Source organism: Atractosteus spatula, chromosome 15 (assembly GCF_055471065.1).
Source record: "Atractosteus spatula isolate fAtrSpa1 chromosome 15, fAtrSpa1.hap1, whole genome shotgun sequence".
NCBI lineage: Eukaryota > Metazoa > Chordata > Actinopteri > Semionotiformes > Lepisosteidae > Atractosteus > Atractosteus spatula.
Genome location: NC_142720.1, coordinates 7189523 through 7205492, shown reverse-complemented (window position 1 = coordinate 7205492; position 15970 = coordinate 7189523). Strand labels below are relative to the sequence as shown.

General features: G+C 41.2%; 1 protein-coding gene across 2 annotated transcripts in view; it reads right to left on the bottom strand.

Annotated features, from left to right (window-relative positions):
- Window positions 1-15970, bottom strand: part of sos1 (son of sevenless homolog 1 (Drosophila)) — a 50988-nt gene that overhangs the window by 2521 nt on the left and 32497 nt on the right. The window contains exons 10-22 of one of the 2 annotated variants that reach the window (XM_088933541.1): window positions 15099-15757; window positions 11959-12040; window positions 11092-11214; window positions 10557-10660; window positions 9885-10107; window positions 8545-8664; window positions 7400-7562; window positions 6573-6690; window positions 5968-6140; window positions 5337-5453; window positions 4179-4443; window positions 2537-2581; window positions 184-305 (exon numbers count right to left, since the gene is read on the bottom strand). In XM_088933541.1, coding sequence (XP_088789667.1) covers window positions 184-305; window positions 2537-2581; window positions 4179-4443; window positions 5337-5453; window positions 5968-6140; window positions 6573-6690; window positions 7400-7562; window positions 8545-8664; window positions 9885-10107; window positions 10557-10660; window positions 11092-11214; window positions 11959-12040; window positions 15099-15757 — 2314 coding nt within the window. The remainder of the gene's footprint in view (window positions 1-183; window positions 306-2536; window positions 2582-4178; window positions 4444-5336; window positions 5454-5967; window positions 6141-6572; window positions 6691-7399; window positions 7563-8544; window positions 8665-9884; window positions 10108-10556; window positions 10661-11091; window positions 11215-11958; window positions 12041-15098; window positions 15758-15970) is intronic. The other variant, XM_088933542.1, reaches the window with a different exon arrangement.

Here is a 15970-nt window from a genome sequence, read left to right as displayed (position 1 = left end):
TGTTAAGCCATCCTGGATAAGGAATGAGCACTGCACTTTAATCAGACAAAAAGGGCAGCCAGTCAAGAGCTCCACATTTCCATGCTTCTCCTATGTCTTCTTCCATGCTGCCACTGTATTCTCCGATTCGCACTCTAGTAATACTGCGCCAGCGGGAATGCTGCGCACAGCTCGGAGCCTTACCTTCGAAGGGGAGGACTCAACAGGGGCCGACTCTGGCCGTCTCCGAGGGGGCACAGGGGGAGGCACGGGGGTGTCCTCTAGGCTTCTGTTAAAGCTAACCATGGAGGAGACGGAGGAAGATCCTAGCAGGGAGTAATAGTGCATCTATTAAAATGTAATACAGCACAGATTTTGCATACAGAGGCCAAACACATCACCAAACATGTGACTTGATCACCTCTGCCATATCTTAGAGGGTGTTACATGTGAAATGGGACATGCAGAGACTTTGCCTTAAAATGGAACAAATAGGATTATTCTTAAAAAACACACGAAAACACTACTAACACAGACAGCGTGTATACAAATTGCACTTTGGAAAGAAGGGGCTGATTTTAACTAAATTAAACTGAAGTTTACCTATGCAGATCTTCAATATGGATGTTAGTCTCTTGGACTTTAAGCCCATGTCAAGCTAGGCTTTTAAACACAGTGTATCATACATTTCACAGGATCTGAAGCCCATTCTTATGCTGAGAACATTAAAGGACAACACATACACTGAAGCAGAGCATTTGACGTATCATTAAAAACTGAACATTAGTTGCTGAGGCTTGATAATGATGGGAATGTTATTTTACCAGGCAAGCACTTGTCAACACCAAGGCCATAAATTAAATGGACAACTACAATGGCTGAGAAAGGGCGGGGCACTGTAGAAGAACATCTGATTTTGTTTCCCTATGACCTGCAAATGACAACAATAACAGATTTAAATTCTAAGAACCACAGTAGGGTACTACTGTGAAAAAGTGGGGTTTTCCTATAAAAATGTGAAGAATCCCCAAAGGATCTCTGTTGTCTTCTATCGGGAAGCTGCTAATCTTGGCCTCAGCAGGCCAGGATCTATCCTGGAAGCCTTGGGTGGAAAGCAAGTCAGAGGGTCCAAGACTGTCCACCTAAGAGCTGCAGAGAACAAGATTTCTGAACAGGCAGTCAGACCCAGTCTACATGCATCTGGGACATAGAAAAAAAACAGCAGTACCCAGCAGAAACCCTGGCAAAATCAGTATGTCCTCTTAGAGCCTGGAATCAATACTATGCTGCCCTGTGGAAAGCCTCAATGTCACTACTGGCTGTGCTAAGAGACAGAACATGTGGAGCGCCTTTCCAGGGCTTGGCTCCACGGATGGAGGGCGGCGGGGGGACAGATGAGGATTGGGAGTGTGGCAGCTGACACTCCATTGCACATTGAGTGCCTCGGTCACAGCTGCTCAGTTTTTCCTTAGGGATCCTTTGGAGGTGGTTGGAAATGTGGAGGGTGGGGGCCTGTTGTTGTGCAGTGTTATACCATTTTGGTCCTACTTTGTTCTGTTTTTTGAAACAATGAGAATCTAGCCCACAAAAAAAACATTACGGATATGATTGTATTCAAGAATATACTCTCAGGACTGTGTGATCAGGCCCATAAACACACCATAAGAAATGTATCCTTACAGAATCCCACCAGAAAGGCAAATACAAAGCTGATGAGACAATGAGCAGCACTTGCTCCATTGGGTGAAACTGCAAAGGATGGACCGGTGACATGCAGGTATGTAAAAACACAATTGCTATTGATTCCATCCAAGGAACAAGGATTTGTGCAGCCAGGGGACAAGTGAATGCAGTGGTGACGAGAGAGCCTGGTAAACAGACTGGATGAACCAACATGCACAGGTTTCAGCTGGAATCTATGCAGACTGTATCATGCACGTGGATGGTGAGGGTTAGACGACCAGTTTAGAGGGTGTAAGGAACAAGGACTGATGCTCAGTTTCAGTCACTTTTCTTCCCTTTTTTCCCCCATTTACAGCTCTGTGTTAAAATGAGACCGCTACACACTAGCATAAGAGCTGGCATACAGCATTTACATTAACTTTTGGAATTTCCTATGGTGCAAATTATATTAGTTTTCTTTTTTTCCCCCCATAATAAAAGTTTAAAAACTAAATGGAAAAGCTGAACCACAAGACACACCATTGCTTTGTGTGGGTGGAACTTCAAAAGTGTGAAGCATTCAAATGGAGCACTAGGTTTTCAAATTTAGGCCTGTTTGGGACTCACAGAGACAGATATCACAGGCATCTGTGAGCTATGCTGTTAATGGTTGGGTTATTTAAAATTAATCCTGGGGGGGGGGTCTGAAGTTGAGAAAAGCAAAACCAAAAACAAATATTTATAAGTGTATTAATGATGGAGGGGGGTTACTTGGTGTATCTGCATGCATGGCACTAGGCAATGGAGAGCAGCGAGCCAGAACGCAAAGCTGGGTTTATGAAATGCTGCCTTGTTATGCTGAGCTGAAGAAGACAAATCGAAACCTGATACTGACTTGGGCCGTGTGGCAGTGAAACTGGGGCAAAGATGGTATCACTATCTGCAAAAAGGAGAGAACAGAGACCTGAGAGAAAAAGCTTTAAGCTAAGCAGGTGAATGCAGTTTTCCTTTTACTTTCTACAGAGACATGCTCAAGTCAAGAGTCCAACCTTAATACCTTGTCAGAGTCCCAGACTCCATAATAATAAAGCTTTAAAGCTTTGTAAAACCATGGAATGCAACTGAACATCATTTTCTATATGGCCTCCAGATTATGCCTGATTACATACTGCTTTAGACATAACACCTGATGCAATGAATGTAATTAACTTCTGTCTTTTGCTTTGATGGGTTATGTACAATCTAACAGACCCAATGGCCTAACTATCTTGCATTTTCTTCATCTGAAGAAAAACTGGTTTGTTCAAAGGGTTTTCTCCTTTGTTTCCATGCATATGAAGTAAAGATGTCTTTAATTTCCGAACAAGATGTATCCAGTAATTACAATGATCATCATACAGCAGAAACACGTTCAAAATTTAAAAAAATGTGGCCTGGGATACGAGACTCGATTAAGACCTAGAATGTTTGCCTCGTCTAATATAAGTCTGGGTTGGAATACACTCAGTGTACTATAGTGTTGAAACCTGCTGACCCACAAGGGAAGTGGTATGTGAACAATTTCCAAGGTTTTTAAGGAGGTACATTAGCAGAGCAGTATGGGTTAGTAGTTGAAAGGCAAGCAAGGTTTAGTGTCAGCAACAGACCCATTCAATCTCATGAACAACAAGGATGGTCATTCATGGGAATTATCATTAACCAACCACTGACAACTCAGTTAATTCACATGTATACAGTAAATATGGAATCAAATGTTAATCTGGACAAGAGCTGAGTACTCAATATAACAACACTGGTCAAATTATGAAGGCTGTCCTAAAGAAATGGTCATTCATGGTAAAATAAATAACAGTAGACTGGTTTTAATAACAAACAGAACAGGCGTGCAAAGTTAATTCCCATCTACTCTCTAAACCCTGTTCTTTTTTCTGATGCAGAATAGAAGTAGTCCTCTTAACAGATTAGTATCCTACATGCAAATGATTGCTTCCCATTCAAACTGGCCTGTGAAAGCACTTTCACAACCTCAGCCGAATCAGAATCTCTTTAACTGTTGTAGTTTGGCACCACAGCTCAGACAGGCATCCAGTCAAGTACGTGATAGCACAGAGGTACAGAGCCGAGCCATAAAGTGGAAGTATAACTAGCCAACAAAGAGGAGGCTGAGTGTCTCAGGTTGGTAAAATGCTAGACTACAACAGAATGGCAGGGAAATTGCAGGCATACGTTAGTACTTTTCAGGGAAAAAATTCAACAATCTATACAGAAGGGCAACCTTGGAAAAGTACACCTGAGGCCTGAAGATTCAAGACCAAGCATGATGCTGAAAGACCTTAGCCTGCATCAGGCTTAGGGCTGCATAATGCTTTCTCTCCAATACAAATTAACCAGTGGACGTACATCACAAACCTTTGATATTTAAAATCTATCCTTGCTATCCTTTTTCTAAGGAGAAGTGAAACTGAATCATTGTTTCAGTGAAATAAGCACATTTAAAGAGCACGTGTCGATCCCCCGGACAGGCGACCCAGACCTACTGGAATGGAAGGGGCTGGGGGGGCCAGAGTCAAACACACTGCAGATGTCGGTGGAGCTGGAGGCCCCGGAGGCGGGAGGGGGCGTCAGTGGCGTCCGTGGGGAGTTGGGGGCTGATGCCGTGCTCTCCGTCTCGCTGTCAGGGATGCGGCTGTAGCTGATCTTGCGTGGCTCGTTCTGCAGAGGGGTGGGGTGTCTCATCGTGCTGGGCCTGACGCTCGAGGGCCGTACGCCGGGAGACTTCAGAGGACAGCTGTATTTCTTAGGCTGTGGCACACGGCAAGAACAGAAAAGAAAATGTCACATTGAATTAGAATGACCTGGTGTTAAAGTCAGCCAATCCAAAGTGAAAACTGAACTATAATATAAACTTTATTTTTATACAGCAACTTCAAAAGTGGCTTCTCAAAGCGCTTTACAGAAAAAGACACAGTGAGAGGAGGTAGCAGTATTAAACAGTTACAGAGAGGGTTTGAAATACAGATGGAAGGCAAAGGGGTAGACTCTGAACCAGTTTAATAAATGCCCTCCTAAAGTAGATGGTTTTAAGTCTAGATTTAGAAGAGCTCAGGGAAGGTGACACCCTGACATCCTTAGGGATGGAATTCCAGAGCTTTGGAGTGCAGCAGGAGCAGAGCCTATCACCCACTGAGTGAAGACGGGCTCGGGGGACAGACAGGAGACCAGAATTAGACGAGCAAAGGTAGCAAGGTGGGGAGGAGGATGATCGTAACTCAGATGCAGAGGTGCCAAACCATGCAGAACCTTAAAGGAGAGCATGAAGATTTTGAAATTGACACAAAACCTGATAGAAGCCAGTGAGCCAACACTACTTTTTCTTTTTTTTCTGGTATGACAAAATTCTTGTTGGTCCTGTTTTTAGTTATGTTTTAATATTTTTTGGGTTGGCCTATATGGAAGATGATGGGCGACAATGGATTGTGGCTGTGTGGTATTTTCCTTGGGGTTCTGCACACATTCCATAGATTTTTTATTAAAATAGAATATTGATATTCACAAACATGAAGAAGTAATCCTGCATGACATTAAAGGAAATCATTAATTAATTCCAATGTAACTGCTAATTCTTAATCCCCATTAACAACTACCTGATAATAAATATCCTAAATTAAATTACTGTCAAAACAATAAATACTTACAAATCGAGGTAAAGACCTGGCGTTCCGAGGCTCTATTTCCAGAGACTTGTTGAACAAGTAGTCTGCAAACTCCTTTTCCATTTTGTCTTCCATTGGGTTCAAGTTCTCAAAGAACTTCTGTGTTTCAGATAAAGTGAAAATGAGGATGAATGACCAGAAATGACAACTTCTCAGGCTAAATGCAATATAATTAATCATCACAAATCAACAAAGAGTAAATATGTATGGTGATAAATTGTTGCTCCCACACAGAATAGGCCAAAACACAATATTAAATTATAAAAAAAAAAATTAATTAAATGTTTTATCACAATAAAACATTGTTATCAGTCATGGGTTCTTAACCAATGGGTCGGGCCCCAGAAACACTCCCTTATCATAACCTGGGAAAAATGGGATGTAAGAAGGATGTGAGCTATTATTTATGGCCCTTTGCAACAAATGTTTAAGAATCCATGACTTAAGTGATAAAAGCTGGAGCTGTGACTATTTAAAATGTATATTATTTATTTTCTAAAAAAACTGTAATGTAGACAAAGTTGGCTTCTGCTTGTGGGGTAGCTGTTACATCAGAATTATTAGTTTGGTGTCAGAAAATATCTATTTTTACTTTGAATGCGCCTATACTTACTCGGATTTCATTTTCTACCCGTAAACAATAGGGCTGGTTCTGGTACTGCTGGATCTCTCCTGTAATTTCTGCTACTTTCCTCCTCTTACTGAAGTTTATCAGCTCTTTGCCATGTCTCTTCAAAAAATCTGGATTTCCTTCCTCTGTCTTCAGGATATTTGTTAAATAAATTCCTGGAAAAATAAATCAATATGATTTATTTACACACAAAATATTGCAAGTTCACTGTGGAAAACTGTGGTTCTAGCAGTGCTTTAGAATGTAGTGCCATACTGAAAGGCTCTACTGCTGTGTTGTGCTGGTCACACCACCTGCAGGAACAGTGTATTTGCTTTGCAGAATTTGGGTCAGAAACTTCACATCTCAAAAAGTCGCACATCACACATGTGAATTCATGCAGATTTCCACTAATGTTTGGTTTCTTTTAGCTAACTGTATTTGAAAAAAATAAGCACAAATTGTCCACAAAGTCCACCATGTCCCACCACTGAATTCTCAGAAAAGTGGTAGGACATTGTAGGGCAAAGTGGGCCTTACAATCTGGACTACGTGGGCTAAGTCCTCAGTCAACCAAACCTTGAAGTCCTTTCACCGGACCAACTTACCAAAGAAAGGCACACATGGTGGATTTATAGACCTGAGTTTTGCCAGATACTTTTTATAGTGGTCCTCACTCAGCTCATGGGCTTCCTCTAGGATCTTCTTCTGTCGGCTTGGGATTTGCTGCAGGAGACAGCAAGGATTCAGGCATTGTTTAGCGCATAAAAGCATCACGCCCTGCTCACTTGTTTTATATGGCTTTTTATTTGCAACATAACACTTCTACTTTTCCTTTCTATCCTGGAATCCGCATGTTGGCATTTACATCAAGTCTCTCCTCTGCTCGTACATTGAAATTATATTACAAAACGTATCCTTAAAGACATCCAATGAGCAACAGTATTTTTCCCTACAACACATCTGTCAGAAGGCGCAGCCTCTTTATAAATACATTTTTTTAATGAACAACATTTAACCAGTCTTTTCAGATTTGCGTTGCTGCATACTTATTCATACGTTACTCTGGTAGATTTTATTAAAGGATCAATATATGGTTTATATTTGAATCCAAGTTCATAAATACACTGACTTACAGACACAAAAACAAAGATAACATAGGCTAAATGTAGGCTATGTTCGATTCAGTTCCTCTAATCATTAAAAGATTTCAAAAGTCTTATTGACACAAATTCCTAATTAATATTTATACCAGTGCTGCACCACAGATTTATTTTGTAATCTTTTTATATATGAAACATGTTGCATAATTTGTTTAAATATTTATAAATCTCTTTCACCTTACAAGGTGGGGAACATTTTGCACTAAAAGTCTTGATGCATCTATTGCTCCTGCTCAAGCCCCGCTCTGGCCAGCCTAGGCTGGTGTCTGTACCTCAAAGGTGTGATCCAGCCTGTAGACAGGTGAAGAGTTCATGGCGCTGACCACCTCCAAGACGCCGTTGAAGTTGTTGAGCTCCTGGAACACCTGCAGGATCTCGATGATGCGTGACACTACCGCCACCCGCTCTTCCAGGTTCTCAGTCTCCACGATGCACCTGAAGATGATGAGGGCAGGGATGTGAGCTCAACACTGAGGCCTCAGACCTTTTCTTTCACAGACACTAGGCCTCAGGACTGACTACAAGGTGCCCATGAGCCCTCAATGATGAACGCTCAGACATTTTGGTATTTTCTGGGGGGGATATAAGGTTTGCCACTATCACAGCTTTAAAGCTTCTACAACTGACCACAGATATGGGTAAAATCACATTTTCAGTAAAAACACTGACAGCTTTCACTGGACCAGTGATTATAAAGTACAATCTATTATATTTCCGTTCCATTTTTATTTTGATGGCTCTTTTTCTTTATTATTCATGACTTCCTTAGTTCTTTTAAGATGAAAGGCAAGCATGTAACTAAGTTTCACTGTGGTGAAATACCACAGTTTAAATGTAAGGTTTAAGTAGGTTTAATAGGTTTAAATGTTAGGTTTGCATTTATCATTTTTACCGCTGGATACTAGCTACCAGTGAAATAATGCTAACAGTCTCACTTTGTATTTTTTTCTTTCACAGCTACAGATGGCAGTAGGAGGAACCACTGTCCCAGCTATGCTGGACTGAGCAGACACTTGTCAGTCAGACAGAAAGAAGGAAGCAGAGTGCAGTTCAATCTACAGAGCTCTGTAATGCTGTGACAAAGCTGCCCCCTACTGGAAGTCCATGTCCTCAGCATACAGAGGAAACTACCAGGGGAAGATCCAGGCTCTGAGAGGAACTGCTGATAGGATGCTATGTCATAATTTATGGAAGATGTACAAATTCACCAATCTGGAGGGGCCTTCAGTGTCAACAAACTTTGTAAGAACTAACTTTGTCCACACAGATGTCTTATAAAAGTAGAGCGCTACGTACCCTAGAATATCCCTGCAACAGAGTTTACCAACAGTTCCTAAAACTGGAGTTCCAATTAGATTTTGCTGTCTAGTGTTGTACTGTTCTAATAAAGCATTCCAACTGTTCCTGCAAAACTTACTTCTCAAACCACAGGGTGAGGTTGGTGGTGTGCCTGATCATGCGAAGGAGGTTGGGAGAATTCAGTTCTTTGTCTTCCTTTGTCCACACACTGCCCACCAGTTCTGATGGCTGAACAGCCCTGGTGCGAGAAAATTTTTTTCCAATAAGTGCATTTTTGTAGTTGGAATAATCCAGTTACAAAATGGAGATTGGTAGTTCTCGCATATCCTTTGGAATTACAGTGGAGATAAGCAAGTAATGGCAAAATTTGCCAAGTCTGTACAAGTGATTTGTGTTACGAAACAGAACTAAATATCTACAGTATTTATTCAGACAAAAAGTTTATCCCACTGGCTCTTTGGACCGGTGGTATATAACATTTTGTTGCTGTTGTTCTAGTAGCAGAAAGCAGGGACAAAAAAACTTCTGGTTAGACTTAGATAAATCCTTTTAAGTTTGGCCTCATATTCTCGCAATGTGATTTTGAATTTCATGATACCTACCGATAAGAACATCCCAAATTCTGACTGCTTTGTTGCACTGCCATTCGTGACTGGCTCGTGGGAAAAAGCAGTTAGGAAAGCTATGGTATGCTGAAACATCCTTAGGCACAGTGCACACTGTTTTTTCCCACAAGCTGAGCAGTGTATTAAACTAGTTAATTGTGTCCTCATATCCCACCTTAGCTTGTGAGTGTGAGTTTTTGTTCCTATTATATTGTAGAGAATTGCTTTTTCTTTTTTGTTTAAAGTACAAACAATAGGCAGCTGAACAACAAACAAAAATACTAACAAGAGCCAGCAATTGTGAGGCCAAGGTCAAGATTTGAGTAAGATTTCCTGGGAAAATCTCAGGATACTGAATGAAACTGTGTATAAAATCCCTTCCTATCGTTTCATACCTTTGAATAAGAAGAATTACATTTCAAGTACAGTATAATTTACATGGCAAAATGTAATATTTGGATATGTCATACATATAATGTGTATGGCATAATAAATCTTTGGTGTAAATGTACTCAGCTGGCCCGCAAAGTGAGAATTAACCTGATTAAACTTAAAAAAGTGCAGTTTCTGAAAATATAACTGTGGGGAAAACTGTACATATAAATATGCACATAATTATATAAGATCATTACTGCACTAACAAAGCTTCTTACAGTTACGTCTGGTTATTCTTGTGATATGCTTGTGTTGCCACTATTCTGATGGAGAGGCCTTTGATGTACCAACGAAGGGGAAACAAGAGATCCTCTCGAGCAACATGCAGTTTGACTGAATGAAAACAAGAATGGGCTGAACAGATGTAATAAAGAAGGTTCACCCGAATATGATGAGGGTGCGAGGGAAGAGTAAATACCTGTAGAAGTCTGACTCCAGGAGAGTGAGTTGCCGCGCAATCTCAATGGGGTGAAGGGTCATCAGGTCAAACTGGTCGATCTGACCCGGTTTGCTTATGTGCCACTCAATAGGGGGAGGGGGGTTCTCGAAGGTAATGTTGTGACTTGGCCCGTTTGCTTGGACCTGTTTTTTCCTCTGGATAATTTTAGTGATTGACTCCACCCACTTTCTCATGGCCTTGCCTGACAACGAAAAGAGAGCCAGTCACACCACGCCGCACCTCAGCAAACCTGTCATTCCAGGGCTCTCTGGCCGCAGCTGTATTGGATTGGCAAATCTCATGCATGTGTTGAGAATATCACAGCTTTTGTCCATTTCATTGTCAACATTGTCCATGCTTAAAATAAAAAGGCACTATAGTTAGCACCAGAACGTTCTTGATTGTCAAGAATTAGATCTTTAAAGTGCAATATTGAATTGTTTAATAAATATTAAATATTTAATATTTAATTTTAACAGATCTGTGCTTCTACTGGTGCTACAGTTGTCCTTGTATAATTTTCGTTTGCAAAAACTCACATGGGTATGGGTTTATGTAATGACCTTTTTCAATATGCCTCACTTGCACTGCTACAGTGACATCCAAAGAAACCACAACACAGAGCACTGCCTGTCTGCTTGTCATTCATACCTCTGACTGTTCCAATAAATTCTTCCAACCGCTGCAACAGTTCAGAATCTCTTTCAAAATCATAGAAGTGGTGCTCCACCCAGTGGCGGCAGACATTTAAAACTCTACAGGAAGAGATGAGATCCAAAAGAAAATGTCAGGTACAATGCAGTATAATTCAGTTGCAAGACAAAGCTAATCTCTAGTTATCACTAATTTACTACTTAGTAATGTGCAATTTCTCTATTTTAATATTTTTTTTATTAATCCACCTTAAAATTGGTACGTCACAGTACAACATATAATACATGTTTGACGTCTGTCGTCTGAACTTGAAAAATCAACCTGCCTGCTACCCTTTCACTGGATAGTCAACACTAACACTCTGAAAAGAAGTGTTTGACTTCAAGTCAAATTCAAACCCAGACAATGTGCTTCCATGTATGCCTTTTTGGGCTTGTGAAACTGTATAGGGTTCAATTCTGACATTTTTCCTGTCTAGAAAAGGGATGTGGAGGGAGAGGGGTCAGTGATGCTGTACTGCAGTAATGCTCACCTGAGCTGTACTGGCTGGACATATTCTTTCCTAAAACGTTTGTGCTCGGCACTAAGGGGCTGGTCTCCGTTTTCCATGGTGAACTGGTCAGTCTCCATGGGTCTGGTCTCCGGAATTTCGAACCTGTCAGGCAGAGAAGGGAAAAACCCGTCACCTACTTCTGCTGATCGCCTATACTCACAACTGAATGAACAGACTCTCAGAGTGGCAGGCAATCAGCCCTGATCCAAACAATCCTCTCCTAATCTGAACAATCACCAGTTTTCAACCCTATTAAATGCCTGTACAATCCTACACAGTAATACCGCACATTACAACCTCAGCTGAAGGCAATCCTGCTCAAAATACATGATGGGAGTGGGCTGCAGATATTTCAAAGCTTGTGGAAAAACATCAACCCACATCCTGTTCATGCTGTTCTTGCTGGTCAAGAAGGCCGCTCAGGTTATTCAGTGGTAGTAAGGCTAGAGGGGTGGGGGCTCAATCCTAATGTTTCAGCCAGTAAGTGTACAAATGCAGTGTTTCCCAGGTGCAAAAAACCCTCATCATCATGGATTATAAAAGCTTTGACTGCTTCACACTGCATTCCCATTAGTGATATCCTAGGATCTAAATTCCCGCTTAGATGAATCCATTCCTGGCGGTCCAAGTGAACCAGAAGGCCTGGGACTGAACAATATCAAGACATGGAAGTGCACCATGGGTAATGGTTCCTTCTGGGTAAAACAGCATTGTCGGTGCTGTGGAACATGCCCAGCCAACCTGGAGAATACAGTCTAGTTCTTTTTCTTGGTTCTTGTTCTTTTTATTATTAGCACATTGTTCTTTTTCTCCTCAGTTTCTGCTCCAACAATATGACTCACTTACCGTTCTATTAGAAGAGTAAGGAGCTCCCGAGGTTTGCAAAATGATCGATATGTTGTCAAAAATGTTCGAACAAAGTTTGGATCTGAAACAGGAAAAAAAGAAATGCCTTTAGATGTATTTTTACATATCATTACACAACAGACAAACTCTCTCTCCCTAGGCAACTAAGCAGACAGGCTTCTTCCTAGTATCCAAGATTATTACCTGACACAGAGGTACTAATAAGCACAGAAGTTCAAACTAACCAGAGCAAGAGGTGAGGGTCATAAATCATATGTGTCAACAAAGAGCTGAATGGGTAGAAATGCCCCAGATGGAAAATGTTTCTTTTTCCAGAACAAATTTAACCCTTCTACTGTATTCAAGTGAGGGCAAAAAGTAATTTCCAAAAAAATAATAATGTGCTGACTAACTTGGAAGGATTTATTTTTTATAAACTTTGCCTTCTTACTGTGTGCTTGTTTCAGGTACACTAGGGGATCATGGTGTATGGTACAATAAACCCATCAAGCTGCTTAAGGATCCAGGACATTGGTAAACCGGGGGTTTAGTTCACATGATAAATCTCCAGCAGCCCTTTCAGTGGGGCTGCCGAGGAACAATAGCAGGTTCGGCGCGGATTTCCAAACAATCAGCCTGGAATTATTTCAGAAAGGAAACAGACGCTATGCTGACGCACAAACCTGGCTCAGACACATCAGAGATCTTAAAAATAGAACTGCCTTCTAATCTGCACAATTAAGCAGCAGCCACCACGCTGTTTTGGGAGTTAAAAAAGAAAATATTCTCAACACTCCATGCTAGTGGATTGCCTTCTCACAAATGCAGAGAAAATTGAGTAAAGGATAACTGTCTTTATAGCCTGTTTGCCTTCATCCAGGACTCACAGAAAAGTAACCCAGGAAAAGAAAGATTCAGAGCTCACTTGGGGAAAAAATATTTTCCTCCTGCTCCAAGTAGGGCGCCCAAGGTTGATCTGTTTAGGACAGGAAGCACCTTTTTCCCCTTCAAATTAAAATAACCTCACAATTCATTTTCCTGAAAAGGGCTGCTTCCCTTGACCTGTTAGGAGCCAGTAACTAACTGTGAATTAAAAAAAAAAAGAAATTATGTATTTAACTATCTTTGAGAAGACTGAAGAATCTGAAAGCAGGACTTAAAAACAGAACAATGAGATAGGCTACTGAAAAAATCAAATTGATACAACATCTTAGATTTTAGTTAAAAGCCACTGAGCAGACTCAAATGTATCTTCAGCTTAAGCAGATCAAAGAGTAAAAGGTAAAAACCCCTCAAACCACATTTTGAGGTGTTCAGGGAAAGCATATTATTTGTCTAGTGAAATGGGAAGTGATGAAGGTACTTGATGCTTATTGAATTTGCAGTCTTACAAAAATCTATGCTTGTTTAAAACACACAACTTCTATTTTTAAGCTTATCTAAAAAACAGAGAAGAAAACAGTAAAATAAATATTCCTGAATCAATGCTGTACTGTAAATGTCTCAGCAGAAAATACTGACCAAGACTCAGCTATGACTGCACAGCTCTTTTGAGGACAGCACTACACACATTTGGATTTTATTAACAAGTACTATACAGGATACAGAGCTGCTTTAATTTAGGGAGCTAATGGGGTTAAGTACAAAAGTATAACACTAATTAACACATGGCTAGTAACAGCCAAACAGTGCACCACCTTTTATGTGTCACAGCAGAAGGTTCCAGAAAGTGTTTCTGCCTTATCAGCACAGTCATAATGTTATCAGACCCGAAATGACTCTAAAACAAGACAGGTCATCAGATTCGGAGCACTGACGTCCAATAGCTTTCCAAATATTTATAGAGCGTGCAAAAGCTTTAAATAGTACCCCACTGACGAAAGCCCTGGGAAAGCAGGAGGAAATGTACATTTTCAAATCGCATTAAAAACACAGGCCTCTTACAGCACCCAGCATGTTCATAAAGTGAAATGTTTTGTCTGTGTACACGACACGATAGGACCCAGCTGGTACATCTGACTAACTCAATGTGTTGTGAATGCTTTAATTACCAGTCATACTGCTAATTCACAATTTATATAATTTGAGTCAACCTAAAATGACAACAAACATGCATTGAATTTTTTTCCATTCAATGAGGTTTGTCAGCATCTGTACACCACAGCTTCTAAAACTTATTTTCTTTCCAGAATATGTAGTGCATTCATCATTATATTATAAATACAGCTTACTGACATGCTCTGAAGCAACATTTCATAACCTGAAAAAAAATCATGAATGTGTACATGGTGTTGAACAACAAGAAGTTTTAATTTCTGAGCATTTAGTTAAATATTTAATTGTCAGAGTTTAAATACACAATTAAACATATCAACACTAGAAAATAATCATGGTGCCAACCTGTGATCTATGTCTTTCTCCTACTTCCTATAACAGTCATTCATTTGTAAATAATAAAATACTAAATTGAAAAGCATTTGTTAGTGTCTATTTTAGCTATTTACTGAAATAACGGAGTAAAAAACGTTTTTTGCTCCCCTTTGTGTTTCTTATCAATGAAGGAAATGTTATTGTTCTCCTTTAACAACTGTCTCACAGGAATTCCATTATATGACTTAGGGTGACTTTGTTTAAATAATTTTGGCCTGAAAAACATACTTGGAGTACAGAGAGGAAAAAAAACAACATATGCTTTAGACACCCAGCAGGTACACAACACTGAAGTGTTCAGTATCTAATTTTCAGAAACCAAGGTTATTCAAATCTATGACAATGACGTTCTGTACTTTATTTGTCTTCTTTGTGTTAGGGGGAGATGGGGTGTGGATGGGAATTTGCAAACACTGCTACAGGTTGTGCAACCAGGACACTTATAGTTGACATACAGCCTGCAGATAAGCCTTGGAAGAGAAGAAAGCACAGGGAATGGATCCTTGCTTTGAGGGAGGATTCTGACTTGGAGGCGTTCAGTCCTAAACCCACAGATGGCACCACTGACTCCTCAGTCAAGCACAGGCACCCACTCACTCACTACTGCTACAAAACATTTTCAGTAGGGTAAAACAAGCCTGTCACACACCAAACTCACAGATACGTGAACACACCCCTACCCTCCTCCCGTCTGCACACGGACAGCTCACCTGCATACATGTGGTAAGTTAGCCTCTCAATGAGCTTGACAACTGTGCCGGCCTTGATGATGGGGATGCCCGACTTGGACTGCACGTTCTCCTCAAAGACCACATTCTCCTCAGAGTCTGGCTCGGCAAAACGATACACCTCGGAGCTAGGCAGCCGCAACTGCTCCTCCTTCTCCTCCTGTGACATGGTAGCGTCCAGCATGCGCTCCAGCGTGGATCGATACTGCAGCGAGATCAGGGCTGCCATCCAGCTGTTCTTCTCCTCCGCCGACTTGGCGGCGAACACCACGCTGTTGCCATCCTTCAGGATGATCTCGAAGGCGTGCCTGTACTCGCCTTCCTTGTCGTCCTTGTCGTTGATTTGTACCTTGCGCATGAAAAACTTCTCTTTCAAGCGGTACTCAGCTGGGCTGGCCCCCGGCAGGCGAGGCTGCCCGTGGTTGGACTTGCAGCAGATCATCAAGCCGTCGAAGAGGAAGATGTGGCGCTCGTGCTTGGCGCCCACCCGCGTCAGCGTGCCCTCCATGATGAACTCGTTGCAGCACTGCCCGATGTCTTTGCCCTCCCACCCGTCGATGTTCTTCTGGATCTCGTTCATCTTCTTGATGGCTAGGTGCTTCCCCTTCATCTGCTGGCTGTAGAAGCGGCAGGCCGACTCGCTGGGGAAAGCCCAGTCAGAGAGAGACGAGGGAGACACATCAGACCTTGAAATTAGAAATCTGGGTCTTGTTTTCCATGTGGGAACCAGAAATTGGGGACCAAGCACATGGCAAATGCAAGATCCTTGTATAATAATTAAAAAAGATCAAATGTAGCAATACAAACAAAAAATTCTAATGGGAAAGGCCTACAATCCTCTGCATTATTTTATT